General features: G+C 50.6%; 1 protein-coding gene across 3 annotated transcripts in view; it reads left to right on the top strand.

The window, feature by feature from the left end:
• The window catches only part of ANP32A (acidic nuclear phosphoprotein 32 family member A), a 38,682-nt gene extending 19,053 nt beyond the window's left edge, over positions 1-19,629 (top strand). For 2 of the 3 annotated variants that reach the window (XM_061430192.1, XM_061430194.1), the window contains exons 2-7: positions 11,278-11,427; positions 11,660-11,782; positions 14,329-14,527; positions 15,910-16,007; positions 18,139-18,202; positions 18,403-19,629. In XM_061430192.1, coding sequence (XP_061286176.1) covers positions 11,278-11,427; positions 11,660-11,782; positions 14,329-14,527; positions 15,910-16,007; positions 18,139-18,202; positions 18,403-18,464 — 696 coding nt within the window. In that variant the 3' untranslated portion in view covers positions 18,465-19,629. Of the gene's footprint in view, positions 1-6,692; positions 7,789-11,277; positions 11,428-11,659; positions 11,783-14,328; positions 14,528-15,909; positions 16,008-18,138; positions 18,203-18,402 lie in introns of those variants that run through there. The other variant, XM_061430193.1, reaches the window with a different exon arrangement.
• The last annotated feature ends 1,734 nt before the right edge of the window (positions 19,630-21,363 follow it).

Raw genomic sequence — 21,363 nt, 5'->3', positions numbered from 1 at the left:
GCCGCTGGAGAACACAGAATAAATGTACTTGTATTTGCATAGGACTCTCCAAACAGTTGGAGAGAGTCAGCTATCGTGAGTCTACCTCGGCTCTGGCCTAAGCACCACTGGTTCCTTCCGTTGTTCTTCCAGTGTCATGCTTTTCAGAAGCCTCTCCACCCTCGTCGCCTTCCTCAGATTTGTTCCGCTTCAGGCGTTGGCACTGAGGGTTTGGTCCCGTCAGACAGAGTGTTCTGGGACCCTGACGGAGGACCCTTGGTCACCAGCCTTGTTTCCGTCCACACAACCTGGGACAGCCTTGTCTGTTAACCACCTTGGCAGGGGCCTTTATGAGCTTCTGATGAAGAGCGAAATCTCTAGGCTCTTTTTTTTTTCTAATGTTATTCTGTTTATTTATTTTGGGCTACAGCAAGTCTTGGTTGCCGCATATGTGCTCTTTGTTGCAGCGCCCAGACTCTCGCCGTGGCACTCAGGCTCAGGAGTGGCGGCACGGAGGCTTAGTTGCCTTACAGCAAGTGGGATCTTAGTTCCCCTACCAGAGATTAAACCCAGGTCCGCTGTATTGAAAGGCAGATTCTTAGGCCTTGAACCACTATGGAAGTCCCTAGACTTTTTTTTTTCTCTTCTTTTTACATCCGTCTCTTTGTCCAGCCCCTCCCTAACTCTTCAAGAATCGTAAAGGTTTTTAGGTTTTGTTTTGTTTTTGGCTTTTCAAGATTAAAGCAGCTGTAAATCCGTGAACAGCAGTGAATTCAACCTGTACTATATTTTTTTTTTAAATGCAGTCAATACGGGCAAAGTTCTATCACCAAGATCGAGGTGAAGAGGATGAAACTCTGGAAGTAAAGAAAAACCCACAGAGCCTTTGACTTTTTCCTCTCTGCTCTTTTTGGCTGCCCGTGTCCTTTTCCCAGTGTCTGTCTGTCTCCTCCTCTCCCTCCATGTTCCAGCCCTCTCGCCGCCTCCTATCAGCCCTTTGGCTCCCATTCCATCCTTGCTCTTCCGTGTTCCCCCTTCCAGCTAGTGGCATATGGAACTAACATTACTCCTTAGCATTTCCTGCACTTCCATCACCAATACTTTTACCATCAGCCCTTAATTTCCAGACTAAGGCGAGCTGCACATGTCACATTTCTCTAAGGGAGAAAGAGATTAGATCGCTTCTTATGTGTGACCCTTGGCTAATTTGCTTTGCGGTCTTGGATAGAGAAAACTTTTGGTCCTCAGCCTCAGGTTTTTTTGCGTGATTGGTTCCCATTTTTGACCAAATCAGCGGTTTCCGATTGGTGGCTGGACACGAGGGCTTCTGTGTCTCAGTGTTTGCTCGGCTCCTGTCATTGCCAATGCTGCTGTCATTTTGGTAGAGGTGGCAGGGAAGGAGGCCAAGGTCGAGGGCTGCTTCTCCGAGTCTGCTGAGCCTCCCCCGCCTCTTCTGCCCTGCCAGCCCTCCTGGGCCACGTGGGGAGGCAGGCCAGGCACGAAGAGGGTCAGGTTCAGACCTGGGGCTCTTTTCCTAACAGTTGTTCTCTTTCTCCTCTGTTTCCTCTTGCTTCCAGGAGATCACCATGGAGAAACCTGCGACTCTGGGGTGTGGGCCCTAAGTTAGGAGGATAAGAACGGTCCAGGGTTCAGTTCACAGTGGGCTCTGTGACCCTGGGTAAGTCACAGGGTTGGTTTCCACCTGGCTTTGTCAGTTGCCTGAGTAGGTGGATTAGATCCAGTGGTTCCCGAGAGGTGTGATGATGGGTCCTTTGGTTCTCTGAAGCACTTTTCTAAAGCCAGCTGGAAGTTAGGCAGAGGCCCATACAAGGGCTGTGGAAGGTGTCCAGGTCTGTGTCTGAAGGTGTGGTGTCGTCTTAGGTGGGCTGTGCTGCTTGCCTGGGCTGGGCGGGTCAGGGGCTGTAAACTGCTGGCCTGTGGATCACTGCGTGATGAAGCTGAGGAAATGAATTAAATTCTGTTTTGTAGACCATTCATCCACTTGGTACCTGAGGGGTGGGTATCTGTCACTGTCCACACCAGACCCACAGCAGAGACCCTGAGCTGTGTTCTCTTTTCAGACCCTGCTGACTGAGGACTCAGTGGAATTTCCACAAGTGGTCCCAGCCCCGCTGGGCTCAAATCCCTGGAAACTGGTTTCAAGGGCCCAGGAAGCCGTTTTTGTACCTTCTGTTGATTTGCCCCATTGGAATTAACCGGGTGCTTTGCTTTCAAAAGTGAATGAAGAGTCAGAACTCTTGCCCTCCTCTGCTCCATCCTTTCCTCTCCAGTGACCCAGTCCAGTTTGACTACTTAGCCAGCCCCTCTGGGCAGGGCACCAGCAAGGGACACCGAGACCTCAGACCTTAGCAAGACTGTTTGGAGGAGAGACCGCAGGAGGAAAGACGGCCAGGCATCCTGTGGCCGAGCTGCGGCTCCCTGAGGACCCTGGTGGGTGGACAGGGGGTTTCCCTGGGGTAGGATCCAGTTGCCTGCAGGTTCAGTGTAGTACCTGGGGAAGCCCTTTGTGAAGTGTAACATGGGAAAGGAACACCAGGTGGTGTCACTGTACTTGGGGCAAGTCAGGAAGGCTGGCAGAGGGTGAGGCAGGGATGCACCTGAAAAGAGGCACAGCGTTTAGTCGGAGGCATTGATGGGCGGGGGCTGGGGATCCTCCTCTGGACTTGACACTTGACTCCCGTGACCATTAGAGGCTTTTGGACAAGGAGTGACAGGACTTGACGTGATCAAAACAGCATTTTGGGAAGGTCCTGTCAGATGTACCTCTCTGCTCTCTGGGCCTTGCTCTTCAGTCTCCTCGGGGTCTTCTGTTGCACAGGGCCAGTGCTGCAGCTCTTGGATAATCATGGATGTCGTGGTTGTTTTATGACCCACAGGACTGTAGAGCAGCCTGAACAACTCTATGAGTTGAGATGCCTGCTCCCAGCTGTCCTGTAAGGTGGCAGGCATCAGACAGGTGGTGCCAGTCTCCCATATTGGAAACCCAACACCTTGAGCCCTGGGGGCTGTTTTTATGATCCTGGTGTGTTTTAAGAGACAATATGATTGATTTTCGAATGTCAGTAATTAGCAACATAATTGCCTGGCGGCCCAGATTTCCTTTTTGGCATATCAACGATGAATACTGGGCTTCTCTGGCCCATAAAATTCCCCACCTCCTTTTGGGGAGCAATGACTGAGTTTGGATGTGGGCTAAGACTAGAAGTGGACAGACCCTCAAAATTTTGTAATTAGAAGGGATCTTGTGTCTGTCTGTCCAGTGTGCGAATTAGGGTACTGCAGAAGCCCAGAGAGTTGGACATGACTCCCCTCAGGGCACACAGCCAAGTGGTGGCAAAGTGGGCCCCAGAGTCCAGGTCATGAGCCTTCCTGACCAGCATCCTTGGCACTATACCCCCGTGCTTCTTGCCCCCCTTCCTTCTCCTGGTCTCCATTCAAACACAACCCAGCAGACCTCCCTGGGGCCTGCTTCCAACTCCTGCTTCTCACACCTTCCAGTACCCACTGAAGGTAGCAAGGGACAACTACTTAAAAGATGCAGCCTGCTAAACTTTTGCTTGATCGTGGCGTTGACCAGTTCTAAAGCCTTCAGCTCCCCTGTTCCCACTGCCCTGTGCCCCCACCACATACACATACACACATTCACACACCCACACACACTAAAGTCAGACCCAGCTTGACTCCTCCCCACTTCCTCTCTCCCAAACAGCCTTCTGGGCCTTTATTTTTTTTTCCCCTGTTCTGGGAATTGTTCACCTGCTCTTAAATTAAGCATGGCTAGGTCAAGGGTGGGCAGTCTGGGAAGGCTTCCTGCAGGAAGGAAAGAGTGAGCCTTACGGGAGGAAAGCAAAGGCTTAACACAAGAGAGAGGCCACTGCCCAGCCAGGCCCCTCTGATAAGCCCAAAGCCCAGGTCCTGCACCAACTGCGCCAGTCCTCCCTTTACCGCCCTGAGTCTGTTCTTCTGACCGGGGAAGCATCTGCAGTGGCACCAGCTCCTCTGTCTGCCTTGCCGAGGCAGAAGCCGAGCCCTCCGCACGCTTCGGGGAGGAGGTAGGAAGCCGGTTGCAGGCGGCGAGGGAGCCAGTCACAGGGTTTATGTTAATGCGGGCCCTCCCCCAGCCTGCGCTTAGCCTATTACCCGGGCCCTGCCGGCAGCTTCATTAGTGGCGCAGCGAGCCTCAGCCTGCCTTCCATGGTTCCCTAAAATAATAAGGATGGCGTCACCGACTTCCGCGGCCATGTGCTCCCACCCAGTGCCTTCAGAGCTCTATTGTAGGAAACAAACAAAATCCAGACACCTAGGTGCTTTTTTCTTAGAGAGGTTTTTTGTGTGTTAAAGTAAGGGAGGACCCTGCCCCTTAGTTAAGAATTTAAAAGATCTTTATGCGGTGTGGAGATCCCAGTCTTAGCTACCATTGAGGCTGCAGAATAAGCTCCTGTTAGCAGAAATGAGAGAACTTCATGGTTGGTTCCAGGGTCTTCCACTGGGGACTGTGATTTCTGATCAGAGCAGTGGCGTGCTGTGGTAGGAGAATCACCCAGCTTGGGCTTCCTCGGCTCTCAGCCAACTCTGGACCTTACTGCTTCCTCTAGAAAAAGAGGGCTAAACTAGAGCAACATTTTGAAAACTGTGGATCACGTTAATTTTTTTTTTAATGTAATAGAAAAGAAAAATTGTAAACAGGGTTAAGTTTTGTTTCTGTGTATGTGCATGTAAACACACAAAAATATATGTGTGCTGAGCCAAGGTGTCGATGTCTTTTTTACTGTGGGTTGTGGTCAGAAAGCCACTGACCTAGATGATCCTGAAGGCCTTTCTAAGCTTTTGAAATCAATGTCCAACTTTTCCCCCAGAGCCTGACGTTTCCCCCATGGAACATGACTGATTTTTGCAGGTTTTGCCACACTGATTGTTAAGCAAAACTAGAGATTTTATGGTTAAAAGGACAAAACCACAATCATCTGTCATTCCTATGGAACACCTCTGGGAAGAAGCCCCTTTCCCTGCTGCCTTGGTGTCTTAGGTTGGCCTTCGAGCTAGAAATGGGATCTGCAACAGGGGATGGCCCATTTAAAAGCTGACCTATTTAAAACCCACGAGCACCAAAAAAACACGGGGTCAATCTGATTTAAGTCTTCTTCTGTTGTAAGGCTGGGACCTGAAAACTAGATTGGTCAGGGACTGACAAGGTTGAAACCAAAGCTACAAATATTTGTTGCATGCCCATTTGGAGAAAGAAAAGATCAGACTTGGAGGTGAGTGGGAAAGACTAAAGGAACAAGGTGTAGCTGTAAAATCCAGAGGCGCGTCTTTGAGGCACACCATTCTTGGCTCTCTAGAACATGGGGAGGCCTTCGTTCCATGAAAGGGCCCTGCGGGCAGCAGAGGCAACTCAGAGCTGCGGGCCTGCCTTGACGCCCATTCTGTCCCTTGACCATGGACACAGCAGTGAAGGTGGCTGTGGGTCAAGGAGAAGGCAGGTGGCTTTTTCCAAGCTGGGGGTGCTTTCCGTGCATTGTTTCATCTAATCCAACCCCAGGTGATGGCACTATTGTCGTTGGAGGAAACAGAAGCTCAGAAGTGAGGTGATGAGCTTGCGATGGGAAATTTGGACTTGAACCAGGTCGGTCTGCCTCCAGAGCCTGCCTTCTGTCCACCTCTCTATGTTGCCTCGGGAAATGCTGGAAAAATAAAGAGCAGTCCCCTCTTGAGCTTCCTTCTCTCTGGTTCTAGCCTTCAGAGGGCTTTGCTTTAGGCCCAAGCTGTCCATTTAAATCCAGGCCAGCTTCACAGGCATGTGGCCATGTGACCACCCAGGCCCCACGCCTGGAAGGTCTGGGGATTCTTAACAGTTTTTGAGCAAGGGTCTTCCAGTTTCATTTTGCACTGGGCCCTGCAGATTATCTGGCCAGCCCTGGCGTTGCTAGAGTGCGTCCTGATTCTTGGTCTTGCTGGGTCCCTCCTGCCTATGCTTAGCGTGCCCGTCCTCTCCGGGCAGAGGCATGTGAAGCATGCACCCTGTTCCAGCCTCGGGCCTGCTACCTGGCACACTGGACTGGAGTTGTTTACCGGCCGTCTGTCTCCTAGCCTGCCACCACACCTCCTGCTGGCAGGGACCCCAGCTGTGGATCGTTACTGGCTCCACGTCCCCTCCGCTGCTTAGATGGACAGTGTCACAGGAGCTTGCTGGGTGGAGAGAGGGGGTTTCTTAACGGGCAAGAGAACCTGCATGCAGAGCACTGGGCCAGGTCAAGAGAGGGTGCGGTGTTGACCGCGCTCCTCACAGGGCTTGCCTGGCGGACACAAGACACACCAAAACACGTTGTTATTGTTTCTAAAAGGGAGGGCTTATTCAACCTGTGTCAGACCAGTTGCACTGTTAATTTCACGATGGTTTGTCTCCCTTTGCATGCCCAGCACCTAGTGCTGTGGCCAGCACGATAAACAGGACATTTGTTAAGCAGTTGCTTGGCTGTCCGCTCCCTGCTAGGCTGATTACAGAGAAGGACAGTCCCTGACCTCTAGGAGGATCGGATGCTTAATACACGATTAAATGATTCATGTGGCAGCTGCCCTCGGTGCCCTGGGATGCTCAGAGCTGGGTGATGAAGGTTTCCTGGGGAGGGGTGCTTAACTCGGTCTGAAGGCAAGGGTGAGAGGTGGGGTGGGGGGCAATGAGATTGGAGGAAGTTGGCTGAGGTTGAGAGTAAAAGGCTTCCTTAGGTCAGTTTAGAACCTTGATTTTTTTTCCCGGAGGCGGCGGGAAGCCAAGAATGTTTTCTAGGCCAGAGTTTGTGCTTTATAGGCTAAACAGATATCATTGTCCCTTTTCTGCAAGGCAGAGCCTGAGACCTCGGGGATAGAGTCAGGGTCGTTCAGCAACCTGGGCCGGGTCTCCGTGTGGAGGTCTTTGCCCAGTAGTCTAGCATTCCTGCTGTCACAGAGACCCCATTTGGAAGCAGAATCAGACCTAGAGTGACTTAGACTACCGTGAACAGGACCATGTTGCTGGCAGTAGAGAGGAATGGTCAAATTTGAGAGATGTGTGAAGACAAGATTTCACAGTTTTGAAACAAGCAACGGGTTCTTCCTTAGAGTAATAATGTGTTCGTGTTTATCACGGACAGTTCAGCTCCGCTTGGTGAGAAATGACTGTCACATCTTGCTTTGGGGACGTGTTTTTCAGGAAATGCGGAGCCGGGCAGTCTGATTTCTTAGGAACCTTCAGTGCCTCCCTACTGACATCTCCAAGGGGGCCCGAGTATGAATATGCAGACACCTCTTAGGTGTTAACACTTGAGGAATGAGCCAAAGGCTCCTGTGGAGGGTTGTCACTGGGGTGACTGAAAAGCTCCCGATAGAAGCAGAGTAAGTCCAGTCCTTGGTTCTAGAGAGAGTAACCACATTTTGGTATTTTTAAACGGCCAGTGGGATTGGGAGAGAGTTTAAACCCAAAGTACAAATTTTCAGTTTAATTTTAACTTTGCGCTTAGCTCACACCCAGGGTTTGGCAGGGGGGAATGGGCCTTACTTTTTTTTTTCTGTTTTAAGCAGAACACACCCTGGATGTAACAAGGATGTTCTCTTCACATGGAGGAAGGGTTTGCAGCAGCAGCACTAGGAGAGACGGGAGGAAGTGGGTTGGAATTGCGGCAGGATTTCTAAGAGTCAATTTAAGGAAGCTTGGGGTGGGTTGGACGTTTTGAAACACGCCCTGGAGCTGTAAGAAAGCGCAGCCCTGCATGGAGGCAGGTGGAACTGGGCTGGATGCCATGCCTTCGACAGGTCAGCTGTTGGACTGGACCTTTTGTTTTTTCCTGTTTGGTCCATTACAGACACATCACAGTCTGCTTACCTGCCATCCCCGATGTGACTCATCACCCCACAAAGAAACTGTGGGTTTCCCCCGTGGTTTGGGCTTTCTGGTAATATCAGCAACCTCAGGGTGTAAGCCTCAGCCCACCTACCCCGCCCTCTTTGATCTCTCCCCAAACTGTGCTTGAAACCCGGCCAGGAAGGAAATGCAGAAACCATGGGGATCCCAAAGTCCCCACAGACCTGGAGCAGCCACCTGGCCTTCCATATACCACAGGCTCTCCCTCCTGAGTGACAGGAAGCAGCCTTTTGCTCCTTGGGGAGGAACAGGGTCTCAGGCCCCCAGCCTTTGTCCAGATCGTTGCTCCTGACTGCAGTGTCATTGGAATGGGGGCTGGGTTAGGTTTTGTGTTTTGGTTACCAAAGAAGTGTAACCAGGGTGGGGACTTCTGGGAGTAGCCCCCAACCCGCCAGTGGAACAGCTAGAAAAGGGGCTGAAGGGGGTTTAGTGCAGTCAGGGTAGTTTGTAGGATTGAATTTGGGGGTCTGGGAGAACCTGTGCCCTGCTTGGGAACAGCAAGGAAACCCTCCTCGTCTGTGGCAACACTAACCATCAGGGCCTGTTCCTACAGCTTTAGGATCAGTGGTTCTGATGTGTGGCTGTACAATAGGATAGCACCCCAGGAGCACCCCATGAGGCGATTATGAGGATCAAATGAGACAGTGCCTGCAAAGAGAGTGCCTGCTGAGGGCTCAGGAAAGAGCCCTTGATTGTTGTTAATAAAGAAACAATCGTTGTTAGTAGTGGTGTCTTGCATATTGTCCCCAAGAAGAATGGCCACCCTTTTGGGCGTGGTGCTGGGACTGGAACCTTGGGTCTATCTGGAGAATTCCCAGGCAGCACTGAGCTGTTCTGGGAAAGAGGCAGACTTCCGGGAGGAATTCCCTTGACTCTGCAGCACCACCTCCTGGCCCCCTCTTACTGAGGCCTCCTCCTTGGCTGATGGCCACAGGAATAGAAGCCCTGACCCATCTAGAGAACCACATGTCTGAAATCTTTGAAGGTGGACTGGAAACCCTCCTCATATTTGTCTTTCCGTAATGGAACTTAAAGAATTCCCAGGGCCTTCCAAGGAAAGGAGTGACTGAAGGAGCCTAGCTGTGTGACCCCAGATAGAACTGCCCACGAAGGAGGTGGCGCTCCCTCCTCAGGACAGGTGATCTCCCGCCACTGCTCCCCAAAGGCCTGGCTTCCTGGCTCTGCACTGACCTCCTGCCCTAGGGCAGAAGGCCTCACGGGGTTTACTCCCAGTCTCTTGCCGGTGACCTTGAGAAGGGGGCTTGACCTGGATATCTGTCCTCCCCTGAAGAGTGGGAAAGGACTTAACTTCCCCTGTCTCAGATGCAAGGGAAAGGTGAGCCTTGGCACCGGTGCCTGGCTGAGAGCTTGCTGGCTCTGGATAGGAGCTGCTGCACCTGGCTTCACCCCTCCTGCCAAATTGTTGCTGTCCTGAGTTGAGCAGGCCACCTCTCTCCACCAGGGAAGAAGACAGCAGGGCACCTGCAGGGCACTGTGGCCCAAACAGGCCCTGAGCTCTCCTAGTCTGACCTCTTTCAAGGGCAGGCTGAGGGAGAGGCGCAGCAGCTTGCTGTGGATTCTCTTCTCCCACGTGGACATACGTCCAGTGATGCCCGAGGAAGAGGACCACTGTGGCAGACAGTCACCCTGGGCAGATGGACCTGCTCAGAGGTGGGGAGCAGCCCTGGACAGTGACTGGTTAGGACAGGCCTTGCTCACTTATCCAGGAGGAAAAAAGGCTGTGAGGGGCAGGAATGATAATGCAGGACTGCTGTCAACAGGACAGGCCTGGTCCGAGTGACCCATTGGTGTGAAATCCAAACTAGGGTTGGAAGTCCCAGGGAGCATCAGATCCAGGCAACATCAGTACACATTTCCTGGAGGCTGCAGAGATCAGGCTGGAGAAGGCAGTGGAACCCCTTGCCGGAAAATCCCACGGACAGAGGAGCCCGAGTCCAAGGGGTCGCTAAGAGTCAGACATGACGGAAGCGACTTAGCAGCAGCAGCAGCAGCAGAGATCAGGCAAGTGGGGATGCAGTGTCAAGCACCAGATGAAGCCAGGAGGGATCACCTTTAAGGCTCCCGCCATCCATGGAAGGCTGGGGAGCAGCCCCCTGTCCACTCAGGACAGGAGTGGAAAGCTCTGGGCATCTGGTGGCAGGCCAGGCACCCTGGCATCCCTTGCTGACACCCCTGGGTCATGGCAGGCCTGAGAGCTGATGACTCTTCCTCAGCCCGTCTCCCTACCATCTGTGCTGGAGCCTGGACCCTCTCTTGTAGCCAAATCTGCCTTTTAACAACCCAGTGAGATGGTAGCTCTTTATCAGTTCTTTCTCCCTCATTCGAAATAAAGGGCTTAGGGCCAAAAGAGGAGATCTAAGGTCTCTTAACGGGGCAGAACCACCTCCAGGGAGGCAGGAAGCCTGCAGGGCCGCAGAGGTGTCTCCAAAGACCAACTTCTGGACATTGCCAAGCCCAGCATTTCTATGTGGGTTCATCCTGGGCTTGTGGATGTCCATTTTCCTTCCGCGTCGGCTCTCAGGACCTGAAGAGCAAAATCTAGAGCTGTGGTATTCTGTACGGTAACTTTCATGTATCTCTTTGCACTTTGATTAAAGCTGAATAAAATTTAAAGCTTAGCTCCTCAGTCTCACCTTACCGGCCACATATGACTAGTGGCTCCTCTCCTGGATGGGTTTCCATCGCCATAGGAAGTTCTGTTCGACAGCACTGGTCTCCATTCTGTAGAGTGGAGAGTTGGAGGGGTCCCTGGTCTGCAGCCCTTACTGTGGGGCAGGCCAAGCCGGTGACCAGGTGATGACTGCCAGGCTGGGTGGGCTGGCTCTGACTGTGGTGGAGGATTGGGTTCAGGTACATCCCGGGACCCATCCGCATGCAGTGGGTCACAGACTCAGAGGTAAAAGGACGGTGGAGACTGAGGAGGGAGAGTAGTAGGTAGGGGGCCTCAGGAAGGTGGTCAGGCCGGGACCATGGCGGACCCTGGGGTGAGGGGCTCAGAAGGAATGGCAAGGCCCGGAGGTTCCCTAACAGCATTGTGGCTGGTGCAGGGGGAGCCTGGGGGCTGAGGGGCGGCAGCAGGGTTGGAAAGAAACTCCCAGTCTTGCTGTCAGCAGTGGGATTATTGGATTTGTCTTCTCCAGTCCAGCCAAGACGCCTGTCCAGAAGGGCCCCCTGGTTCTGCAGCTCCAGTCACCCCAGCACCTCTCCCCACCCCGCCTCAGTGTTGCTAAAAGCAGAGAAAGATCAGGGTGGGCGCTGGCGCTGCGAGGCTTCCCAGTCTGCCTCCTGTCCTCCCCCCATCCCTGGCCTCAACCCCCATTCCTCACCCCGGTTGATTCACAACCTCCTTCCCTTCCCAGGTGAAAGAACTCGTCCTGGACAACTGTCGGTCGAACGAAGGCAAAATCGAAGGCCTCACAGATGAATTTGAAGAACTGGAGTTCTTGAGTACAATCAACGTCGGCCTCACCTCAGTCGCAAACTTACCAAAGTTAAACAAACTTAAGAAGGTAAATAGAGCGGAGGCGCAGGTGTGCTCGGGAACTGGGCTGGGGAGGAGGACCGGGTCATTTCTCCAAGTTGAAGGAGCATAACTGCAGGGGGGCCAGGGCGAGCCCCAGCACACCTGCCCCTTCCCTGAGCCGACTCCCTTCCTGGCCCATCTGCAAGGAAATGAACGCCTGAGCCCAGAGCCTTCATTGTAAGAGTCGTTTCTGCTTTTTCTCTCCCTGCCTTGTTTAGCTTGAACTAAGTGATAACAGAATCTCAGGGGGCCTGGAAGTATTGGCAGAAAAGTGTCCGAACCTCACGCATCTAAATTTAAGTGGCAACAAAATTAAAGACCTCAGCACAATAGAGCCACTGGTGAGTCATCGGGGCCTCCCCTCTCCTCTGGGATGGGAGGGGTTGATACCAGGGAATGCTACTTTTGCATTTGTATGACACGCCTTTTGTGTTTAATTATGTGCTATGAGATAGAATTGAGCTTCTATAGAGAAACTGAGGCCTCGAGAAGTTCAGAGAGCTTGACCAAGAGGCTGAAGGGGGCCGTAGGACCCGGGTCTCAATTTCTGGTCCTAGTGCTTTTCCTCTTAGAGTTTCCACTCAGCTTCGGAAACCCGAGCTGTCATTTCTTTAGGCTTAGAACCTGGCTTGTGCCTTTCACTGGGGAGAGAGGAGCCATCCAGGAACTCAGCTGACCCTGAAGGTCGCTGCCTATTTTCTCCTTGGGTCACTGCCCAGAGGCTGGTGCCTCTGAAGGTGGGTCAGTCCTGATGCGGGTCCCATGGGATGACAGAAAGCTATGTGGTACAGGAGCCCCATGCACTTCTCCAAAGGGTATAGAGAAGAGTGACCCTGGTCAGCAGTCCTGGCTATGATGGTGACCACGGACTCAAAGACCTGGGCAGTATGTCCTCCTTTGCTTGTCCACATAGAGCTGAGCACACCCAGACTTCACAATACACTCGCTAGAAAAGGGCAGGTCATGGTCAGAATAGCAATTTCTGTGTTGCTCCTGCTAAGTTGCTTCAGTTGTGTCCGACTCTGTGTGACCCCATAGATAGCAGCCCACCAGGCTCTGCCGTCCCTGGGATTCTCCAGGCAAGAACACTGGAGTGGGTTGCCATTTCCTTCTCCAATGCATGAAAGTGAAAAGTGAAAGTGAAGTTGCTCAGTCATATCCGACTCTTCGTGACCCCATGGACTGCAGCCCACCAAGCTCCTCCATCCATGGGATTTTCCAGGCTAGAGTACTGGAGTGGGGTGCCATCACCTTTTCCGATTTCTGTGTTACCCATATCCGAATGACTGTATTCACTTGAGTTTAAGGAAATCAACTAATCATTGATTTCTATTTGTTGAAGTATAGAAATACTACTGCATTAAACTGACACCTAGCATAAATATATACATAAGAATTACTTCATAAGTTGTCCCCTTAGAATCAGGAGAGGGCCATAAGGATATTTGGCCAAGTTTGCACCTTTCCCTTTTCTGGGTATAGAGGGTACCAGTTGGGGTATCTCTCAGTTTGGGTTCTTGTCCAAAAAGCATTCCTCGCAATTTGTGGACACTTGAGGGGCTGGTTGATGTGCCCGTGTAGCAGAATGGGAGGCTGGCATTTCTCCTCCAAACTCGGGCTTTACCTGCCCATCTGTGGCATGTGGTCAGCTACTAGAATAGATTTCCCATAGAACTTTATTTTAGGACTTCTTCTGATCTCCTAGGAGAAAGCAATTCTATTTATCTAGCTAGAAACCTCAATTTCATAATTTTATTATAAACTGAAAAAAAATCTTTGAAGTTCTGTATATGTGTGTTTTGGGAGGCAAGTTATGGAGACTGTGTACACACGCGTGCACACACACAGTGTTCCTTTGGCCTAGAATACTCGTGTTTTGTGATTTCTTCCCTGGTTATCAGTGTGATTATTGTGTTTCTCTCACCCCTGACAGTGGGGAACCGCCTTTGGTTGGGAGAGGCGGGCCTCACCCACCCAGCCCACAGCCCAGACTTCCTCTCTACCCTTCACCTTCTGCTAAAAATGACCAATCTCAAGAGAATGACCTTGTTCCTGACATTGACCTTGAGGGACAGTAGCTTTAATCACCAGTTAGGCCTGGCCCCACTGGAACAGGGACTTGGCCTGAGGTGGGATACCTCCTCCTGGAAGATGAGGGAACTGGAAAGATGTAGCAATTTCTTGCTAGCTGTGTGACCCTTTCACTTCCTGGGCCTCAGAATCCAGCTGCCAACAAGTGTAACATGGACTAGAGCCCGTCAGTTAAACCCATTGGTATTAAGTACTGTGGACAAAATCTGGATCCTTCATTGGTTTTTCTCTTGTCCTTTTTGACAGGCAGTATTGCAGAGTGTAAGAACACAGGTCTGAAGTTGGACTGCCTGATCAAAACCCAGTTCTCTGCCCTCTGCTTCCTCTTCTGTAAAATGAACTAATAATTATTTCTGCTTTATCAGTCTGTTGAGGATAAACTGAGTTAATACAAAGTGCAGTATTAATTGCCATTATTATTATTCCCAGAAGGAGGTAGTTTGCATTCCTGTGGCCTTTTCAGTTCCTCTCTGGCTCCTTAGACACAGGGCAGGCTCCAGAGCTCTTGGCTTATGCACCAAGAAAACCCCGGGTTAATTTCAAACTTGTCAGTGTTATGGCAGAGGCTTTAATTGCAGAATAGAAGTGTTGGCATTGGGTGAGGCTTTGAAGATCCTCAGATCCAACCGCCCATCTTTCACATGGATGAACAGGAGGCTCCCCAGCCAGGGGTGACACAGCCAAGCGCAGCCAAACCAGGGTTTGCCCCTCACCTGTGAGTTCTGCGTGCTGTCTCACGTCACCCCCACCGGTCTCCTCATCCTGCTCACTGTCTGACTTCGCTGTTTCCTTGCAGAAAAAGTTAGAAAACCTCAAGAGCTTAGACCTTTTCAATTGTGAGGTGACCAACCTAAACGACTACCGAGAAAACGTGTTCAAGCTCCTTCCGCAGCTCACGTATCTTGATGGCTACGACCGGGACGACAAGGAGGCCCCCGACTCAGATGCCGAGGGCTACGTGGAGGGCCTGGACGACGACGAAGAGGACGAGGATGGTGGGTGGCGCCAGTGAGAGGCCAGGCCGGGTTTTACGGGGGGCAGACTGGGCGTCGCTGGTCCCTGAGAGCTGTCGACCTCTTTCTAGAGCTATGGAGGGGGGCAGGCCGTCTGCTTTGTTTACTGTGTAGACAAACAATGGTCTGTCTCATTGGTTGACACCCCTAAATAAAAGGACCTGAGCCCAGAGAGACACCCGAGGTTCTCCAACTGCATGGTAGCTCCTTAGAAGCCATCTGAGGGACATCCCTGGTCAGGGAACTAAGATCCCACATGCCTTGCAGCCAAAAAGCCAAAACAAAACAGAAAAGATGTGACAGATTAAAAGACTTGAAAATTGGTCCACATCAAAAAAAAAAAACATCTGAATCCTCCTTTCAGTTTTTTCCCTTTTCCAGAGTCCTCCCCAAAATGAGATCCTACGATGTCTCACTAGGATTTGCTTACAGGGAGGAGATGAGCAGATAGAGGAAGGTGGGGCAAGGCGTGAGGGTCCCCTCTTTTCATTTAGGGTCCAGTGGTGGAGATGAGGTCATGGCTGGAGAGACTGTGGGGCCCCCTGGTGGCTGCCACCCATAGGACCACATGGCAGGACCTGGGGGTTGAGGACTCAGGAGCCCCAGGGATCTTGGAAGCAGAGGAGGTTGTAGGTAGCACAGTGGGCTCCCTAGTGGCACAGTGAGGACTCAGGGACTTGCAGGAAGGAGAGAAGGAAAAGGAAGGGGGACCTCCCGTCTCATCTCCTCTCCACACTGCCAGCTCAGTGCCACTTCTGTGCAGGGCTTTGTGGCCGAACTGGAGGGTTGAGACTTTGCCTGAATATTTCACAGATGAGAGTGCTTATCCCTTCTTAGGTGGGAATATTTTACTAGGTATTCAGACATCCAGTTGTTTCATCTTGTGCTGGGACAGAAAAGTCTTAGGACTAAAATCCTAAGACTGGGCTTCTGAGCCCAGCTCTGTAACTGACTCCTTGTGTGATCTTGAACAAGTCACTTCTCCCCTCTGGGACTCGTAGAGTTTGGCTCAATGCTCTCTCTGAATGAGTTGACTTCTTGGCTTTCCTGGGCCCTGTAACTTGGCTCCCTGAGCTGGCATTTCTCTGCCATCTTAGCCTCCATGTGGGATCTTTCCTTTTCAGAATCCTTGGGAAGAGGGCTTACCTTTGAGGTCATTCTAGGATGCTTATTTTTTGGATGACTTCAGGGTGTGTTCAGTCACATTAAAGCATCCAGGCTGTGAGCTGGGTGGGTGTGGGAGTCGTGGCCCCTACATCAAGGAGTGCATCTCCTGCGCTAGGCCCAGCGACCTGGGGCCTGTACTGTGGGAAAGAGGGGTCAGCTCACCACACCCTTGTTCTTGTCCCCATTTCTGCTCGCAGAGGAAGAGTATGATGAAGATGCTCAGGTAGTGGAAGACGAGGAGGACGAGGAGGAGGAGGAGGAAGGGGAAGAGGAGGACGTGAGTGGAGAGGAAGAGGTAAGAGGCTGGGCTGGGCTGGGGGACCATGTCTTGGAGCCCCCCTTACTTGCTTTGCTGCGTCTGAATCAGTCCCACTAACTGCCTGACTGATCGGCCTTAGCAGCCAGGAGCCCTGAGTGTGTATTGAATCATTTTAGGGCCTGTTACTGGGCTGATTTGGGAAAGGCAAGCCTTGCAGTCAGCCCTGGAAAAGAAAGAAGGGGTTCTGGAGGCCAGTAAGGAGGGGACTCTTCTGCTGGGACAGCCTGGCATTTGTTTCCATGTAAGAATCAGTTCTTATAGAATCCACATCCCCATTTCCACCTTTTTGCGTTTGTGTGTTAATTTAGATACTCAGCACTTACAGTATGCTGGGGAAAAATCAAGGACTGCCTTGGACTGGTGGGTAATAGGATAAGACACTGCTGGATTCCACATCAGAGGGTGGCAAGGGTCCCCCACACGGCGGATAAAGTGCCGTTATCCTGACACGCTGGCTGGCATTCTTATTTAGCGAGGTCTGGGATGTGTCTGTGACACGGTGCAGCCCGTTTCTACCACTTGCTAGCTGTGTGTCCCTGGGCAAGTTGCTTGACCTTCTGAGCCCGTTTCTTTATAGGTGTCATTTTATAGCTGGGTTGTAAATAGGGAGCAACTCACTGGATTGTTAAGAGGATAAAATAATTTGTAAGTAAAATCCCTAAGGACAGGGAGTGTTTGACCACTTACTATTTTAGGCTTTCACACCCTTCAAGGTCCTGGCTCTGTGTGCCTGGTTTTGTACTTGGATGGATGTTCTGAGTCTTTCTAGAGCAGAGTCATTTTCTCTGACTTTTCAGCTTTCTAAATCTGACTGCAAAAGTTAGATGGAGAGAGGTTTAAAATGGTGACAGCACGGACAAGGTACCTGCCTTCTCCCATAACTTCCTGTCTCTCCGCATCAAGGGAATGGACACCTATTGGCCACACAGGCCCTCTCAGGTGGGACCTCCTGGCTGGTCCCTCATGCTGGGGAGAGGCAGCTCAGGGTCAGAGGAAAAGCTGGTGACGTAGGCTTGGTTCCCCCCGAGAGGTGCTGCTGGGTGTCTCTCCTGCCCAGGTGTAGGCTGCTGAGTTCACTGCTAAAGAATATTATGTATTTTAAAAATAGAGACAGCAAAACAGCACACCGCCCCTGCGCCCCGCCCCCCAGGACAGGGCAATAAGGCATTTTGGCTAATGGACTTGCTCTTCCTGTCACAGGAGCCTCCAGAATGCAGAGGGTTTCTGTTTGGGGATTGGGTAGTGGTGGAGTGTTTTTTGGGTTTTTTTTTTCCTTCTTCTTCTGTAATCTCATTAACCATGTGCAGATTACACACACACACACACACACAGTCTTAGCAAACAGACTGATTAAGGAACTATTTGGTGACATTATGAAAGGATATTCCCTTGACAAAAAGAAGTCTATTGCCAAGTTCTTTTTAAACAATGGGTTGCCTGGTGCCTCAGGAACAGTATCATGCAGATTCAACTAGCCTGGACCCCCAGGAGCAGCATAAAGTGTGGTCCTGGGTTGAGTGTGAATTCACACCGCTTGTTGAATCTCAAGGAGCTGGAAGTGATTTTCTTTGAGGCGGGGAAGAGGGGAGGATATTGCATTTTCCCTCTCCTCCGAGTGATCCAAGTTTGCAAGAAGTGAAGGGGCTGGGTAGGGTAAGGCTGGACTCACCCACGGAATCTGGATTGGGGTTTTCCCGTGAACCAAAACTAGATTGAGGGCAGATGAAAGTCCGGCCTGCTTCATGTGATGGAGAGTCGCTGGGGGAACTCACTGCTCTGGGAGGGCACGCTGCAGAGCTGCCTGAGTTACAAGGACTTCAGGTCAGTAATTCTTAACCTGGGCGCAGAATCCACCCCAACTCCCGGCTCTTGCAGGTACTGTGTGTGATATGGGTATTTCCTGGAAAAGAGGTTCAAAGCTTTCTACAGAGGCATAAAGGTGGTCCTGGATATAAAAGAACCTCTGCTTTCGATTCACCTGACCAAGCCTTGGGGCTGCTGAGAGGCTGGCCCTCACCTTTCTGAGCTCAGCATCAGGGAAAGTGGCTTCTTCCCCATGTCCCGAGGCCCGGGCGTTCCTAAAATCCAATGTCATCTTCTCTTCTAGGAGGATGAGGAAGGTTATAACGACGGGGAAGTAGACGATGAGGAAGATGAAGAGGAGCTTGGTGGTATGGCAGCCTTTTTACTCTCCGAGGGTAGCAGGCTGACCCCTTCGGTCATGGTAGATTGCTGGGCCCTGAGGACCAGGCCTCAGTTTGCCAGGGGCAGCAGAGCATCCTAGACTTGGGCTCCCTGCTTTCCTGGTGGGTGGACGGAGTCAGAGGTGAGATCCATGTCTAACCTGAATGCCTTTTCCTTACTCTTCCAGAAGAAGAAAGGGGTCAGAAGCGAAAACGAGAACCTGAAGATGAGGGAGAAGACGATGACTAAGTGGAATAACCTATTTTGAAAAATTCCTATTGTGATTTGACTGTTTTTACCCGTACCCCCCCAAATCCCGCCCCCTGAAACTTATTTTTTTCTGATTGTAACGTTGCTGTGGGAACGAGAGGGGAAAAGTGTACTGGGGGTTGTGGGGGGAGGGAGGGTGGGAGGGGGTGGAATAAAATACTATTTTTACTGCCACTCTTTATTTTTTTCCCCTAATTTTTCTTTGTGTCTGGTTCTGTCCCTGTAAATGCAATAGCTGAGTACACACACGTGAACGTTTGTTCCTTACCCTCAGAGAGGACAATTTGGAGATCTCTGACATTTCCTGATACTTCCCAAGTCTCTTGAGTTGATTGGAAGGCCAGGGCTGGCCTCAGTTTGGTTTCTCAAAGCCCAGGAGGGCTGAGCACCAGCCGTGTCTTACCTCTTGTTCCGGATCCCATGATTTTCACGTTTCTTGGGCCTGCTAGAGGCAGCAAGCGCCTTGGCTTGTAAATAGCGACCTAAAGGCGAATCTTGGCCCTGGTCTGGGGACCTTCCCTGTCTTCCATCCCCTTTCTCTCTTCTCAGACGGTGGTGGGCTTTGCTCTCCTGAGAAGACTCTGATGTCACTCTTGAGTGATGAGCCAGAGAGCTGGAAACAGCAGGCTTCAGAGTTTAGGAGTAAAATGGATTCAGTAATTCTAATTAAAAGAGAAGAAGCAAACCCTCAAACTTCAACCTCTTTCAAAGATATAAAAAAACAAAACTCTCCCTATCTTGTTGTGTAAAATATTAGAACACTTTGTTTTACAAAATGACAGGAGAACTCTTCTGCGCGTCCTGCTCGGCCTAGACCATTTTTACAGACCTAGGCACGGGACACACTGCTGCATGTCGGCTGGGTTTTTTTTTCATACACCCGAGCACGGAAAAACTTAACGCAAAATTGTATTTTCTTACCTAGTGGAGATCTGAAGTGACTGCAAATTCCTAGTGAATGTACAGGCTCGCTTTCCTGTCCCTCTTCTGGATTGCTTTCCAAGTGACGCGTGACTTCCTAGCCCATGTTTCATCTGTATAAAAGAACATCTGCACCGGTTTTCCTCCCCCTCAGAAGAGCCAAACTTTTGAGTTTTATGTCTGTTTGTCATTGATAAATTTCAATAAATCTTTTTATACAATTGTTTTTGGGGTGGCTTCTTTTGAGTCCAACATGCCATTGGTGATGCCATCTAGATAACCTGCTGGGGGGCGGGGGTGGGGGGCAGGAAGCTTCACGTTGGTTACCTGATAAAATAGTTTTTCTTAGAAGATCTGTAACCTGATGAAGTTTGGCTACTCTGGGTCTCAACTCAAGACTTGGTGTGCAGTCTTCATTAAAGACTGGATTTGGGCAGGGAAGTGGTGGGGGATGGGAGTTTAAAAAGATAAAGACATAAAAAGGTTTATTAAACACCAAAAAGCTGGCCTTGGGACCTTATTTTTAGTATATTTTATTGTTTTGTTGTTCAGACCGTAAAAAGAATACAGGAAAACCAAAGGAATGTACAAAACAAATCTGTACCTTTTTCATTTAGCGTTAAGTATGATAGTTTCTCCCTCTAAAGAGGCTTTAAAAGCATATACCTGAAATGGCTATGTAGTAGTCTATTAATTTACTTAATTCTAACCAAATGGTAAGATACTCAGGTTATTTTCAACTTAACCACTAGACATTGTGTTACACTGTTTATGGATTTGATAGTCCAAATGCTTAGGAGTCATTGTACCAAAAATAGACGTTTATAAGTCTCATGTGCAAGGTTCTGTGTTTTCCAAAAAGATCATCCCACATACTGTGGTAGTTGATACATATACACAGAAATTCATTCTCAGCCATAAGAGCTTGAACCTCACAGCAAGCCCTAGATCCTATGTGATTCCAGCAGAAAGGTGCTTCTCAGGAGAGACTGACCCACCCTGCCTCTGGGTGGTGCCCAGATACCTCCTGCCCCCTTCTTTGGAGCAGATGGACATTTTCTGGCTCCAGGTGTAGGTTGGGGAGGTGGCCCCCAGAGGCCCGGTGCTGTGCCTGGCATCAGGACTGTGAGAATGGCCAGGTGTGCCCTGCCTCACAGAGCTGGGAAAGGAACATGGGAGTGGAGTGAAATGCAGAGACGCTGGTCTCAGGTTTTCTGATACTGACTCCTATGAGGGCTTTTAACAATCAGTTAATCACATAGATTGGAAATAAATTGTAAAATGAATGATGGTGGGTGGGTTGATGCCGATGAGATCCAGGGAGGAAAAACCTGTCTGTGTCAGTCATTAAGCAGTCACATCAGCCCTTGAGATAAGGTCTCACTGTGCCCATTTTACTAATGAGGAAAACAGGTCCAGTGACTTGGAGGTATGAAGAACAGGAGGCAGGGTGAAACCTAGGTCTCTTTGGGCTATTTCCATTTCACCAAACTTAGTCATGTATGGCAAGTAGAAGAGGAAGCTCAACCAGAGGGAGGGAAGCAGTAAGCTAAGCTCCTCATTGAGCTCTTGCTGGATACCTGGTATTGCATCTCATTGACCTGATTGAATCCTCACAGCCATCTTAGATAGGTGCCATAATCCTTGTTATACGGGTGGCTCAGAGAGTGACAGGCCCAAGGTCATGCAGTCAGATAAAAGCAGCATCAAGAATAAACCAGGGATCTGTGGTTCCAGCCCCAGCCCTCTTAGCAGGTGGTGGTGGTTTAGTCGCTAAGTCGTGTCCGACTACCACGACCCCCATGGACTATAGCCCTCCAGTCTCCTATGTCCTTGGAATTCTCCAGGCAAGAATACTGGAGTGGGTTGCCATTTCCTTTTCCAGAGGATCTTTCCCACCCAGAAATCGAACCCCAGTCTCCTGCATTGCAGGCATCCTTTATGACTGAGCTACAAG

The sequence above is a fragment of the Bos javanicus genome, chromosome 10 (genome assembly GCF_032452875.1).
Source record: "Bos javanicus breed banteng chromosome 10, ARS-OSU_banteng_1.0, whole genome shotgun sequence".
In the NCBI taxonomy this organism is placed as follows: domain Eukaryota; kingdom Metazoa; phylum Chordata; class Mammalia; order Artiodactyla; family Bovidae; genus Bos; species Bos javanicus.
This window is presented reverse-complemented; position numbering and strand designations above follow the sequence as displayed.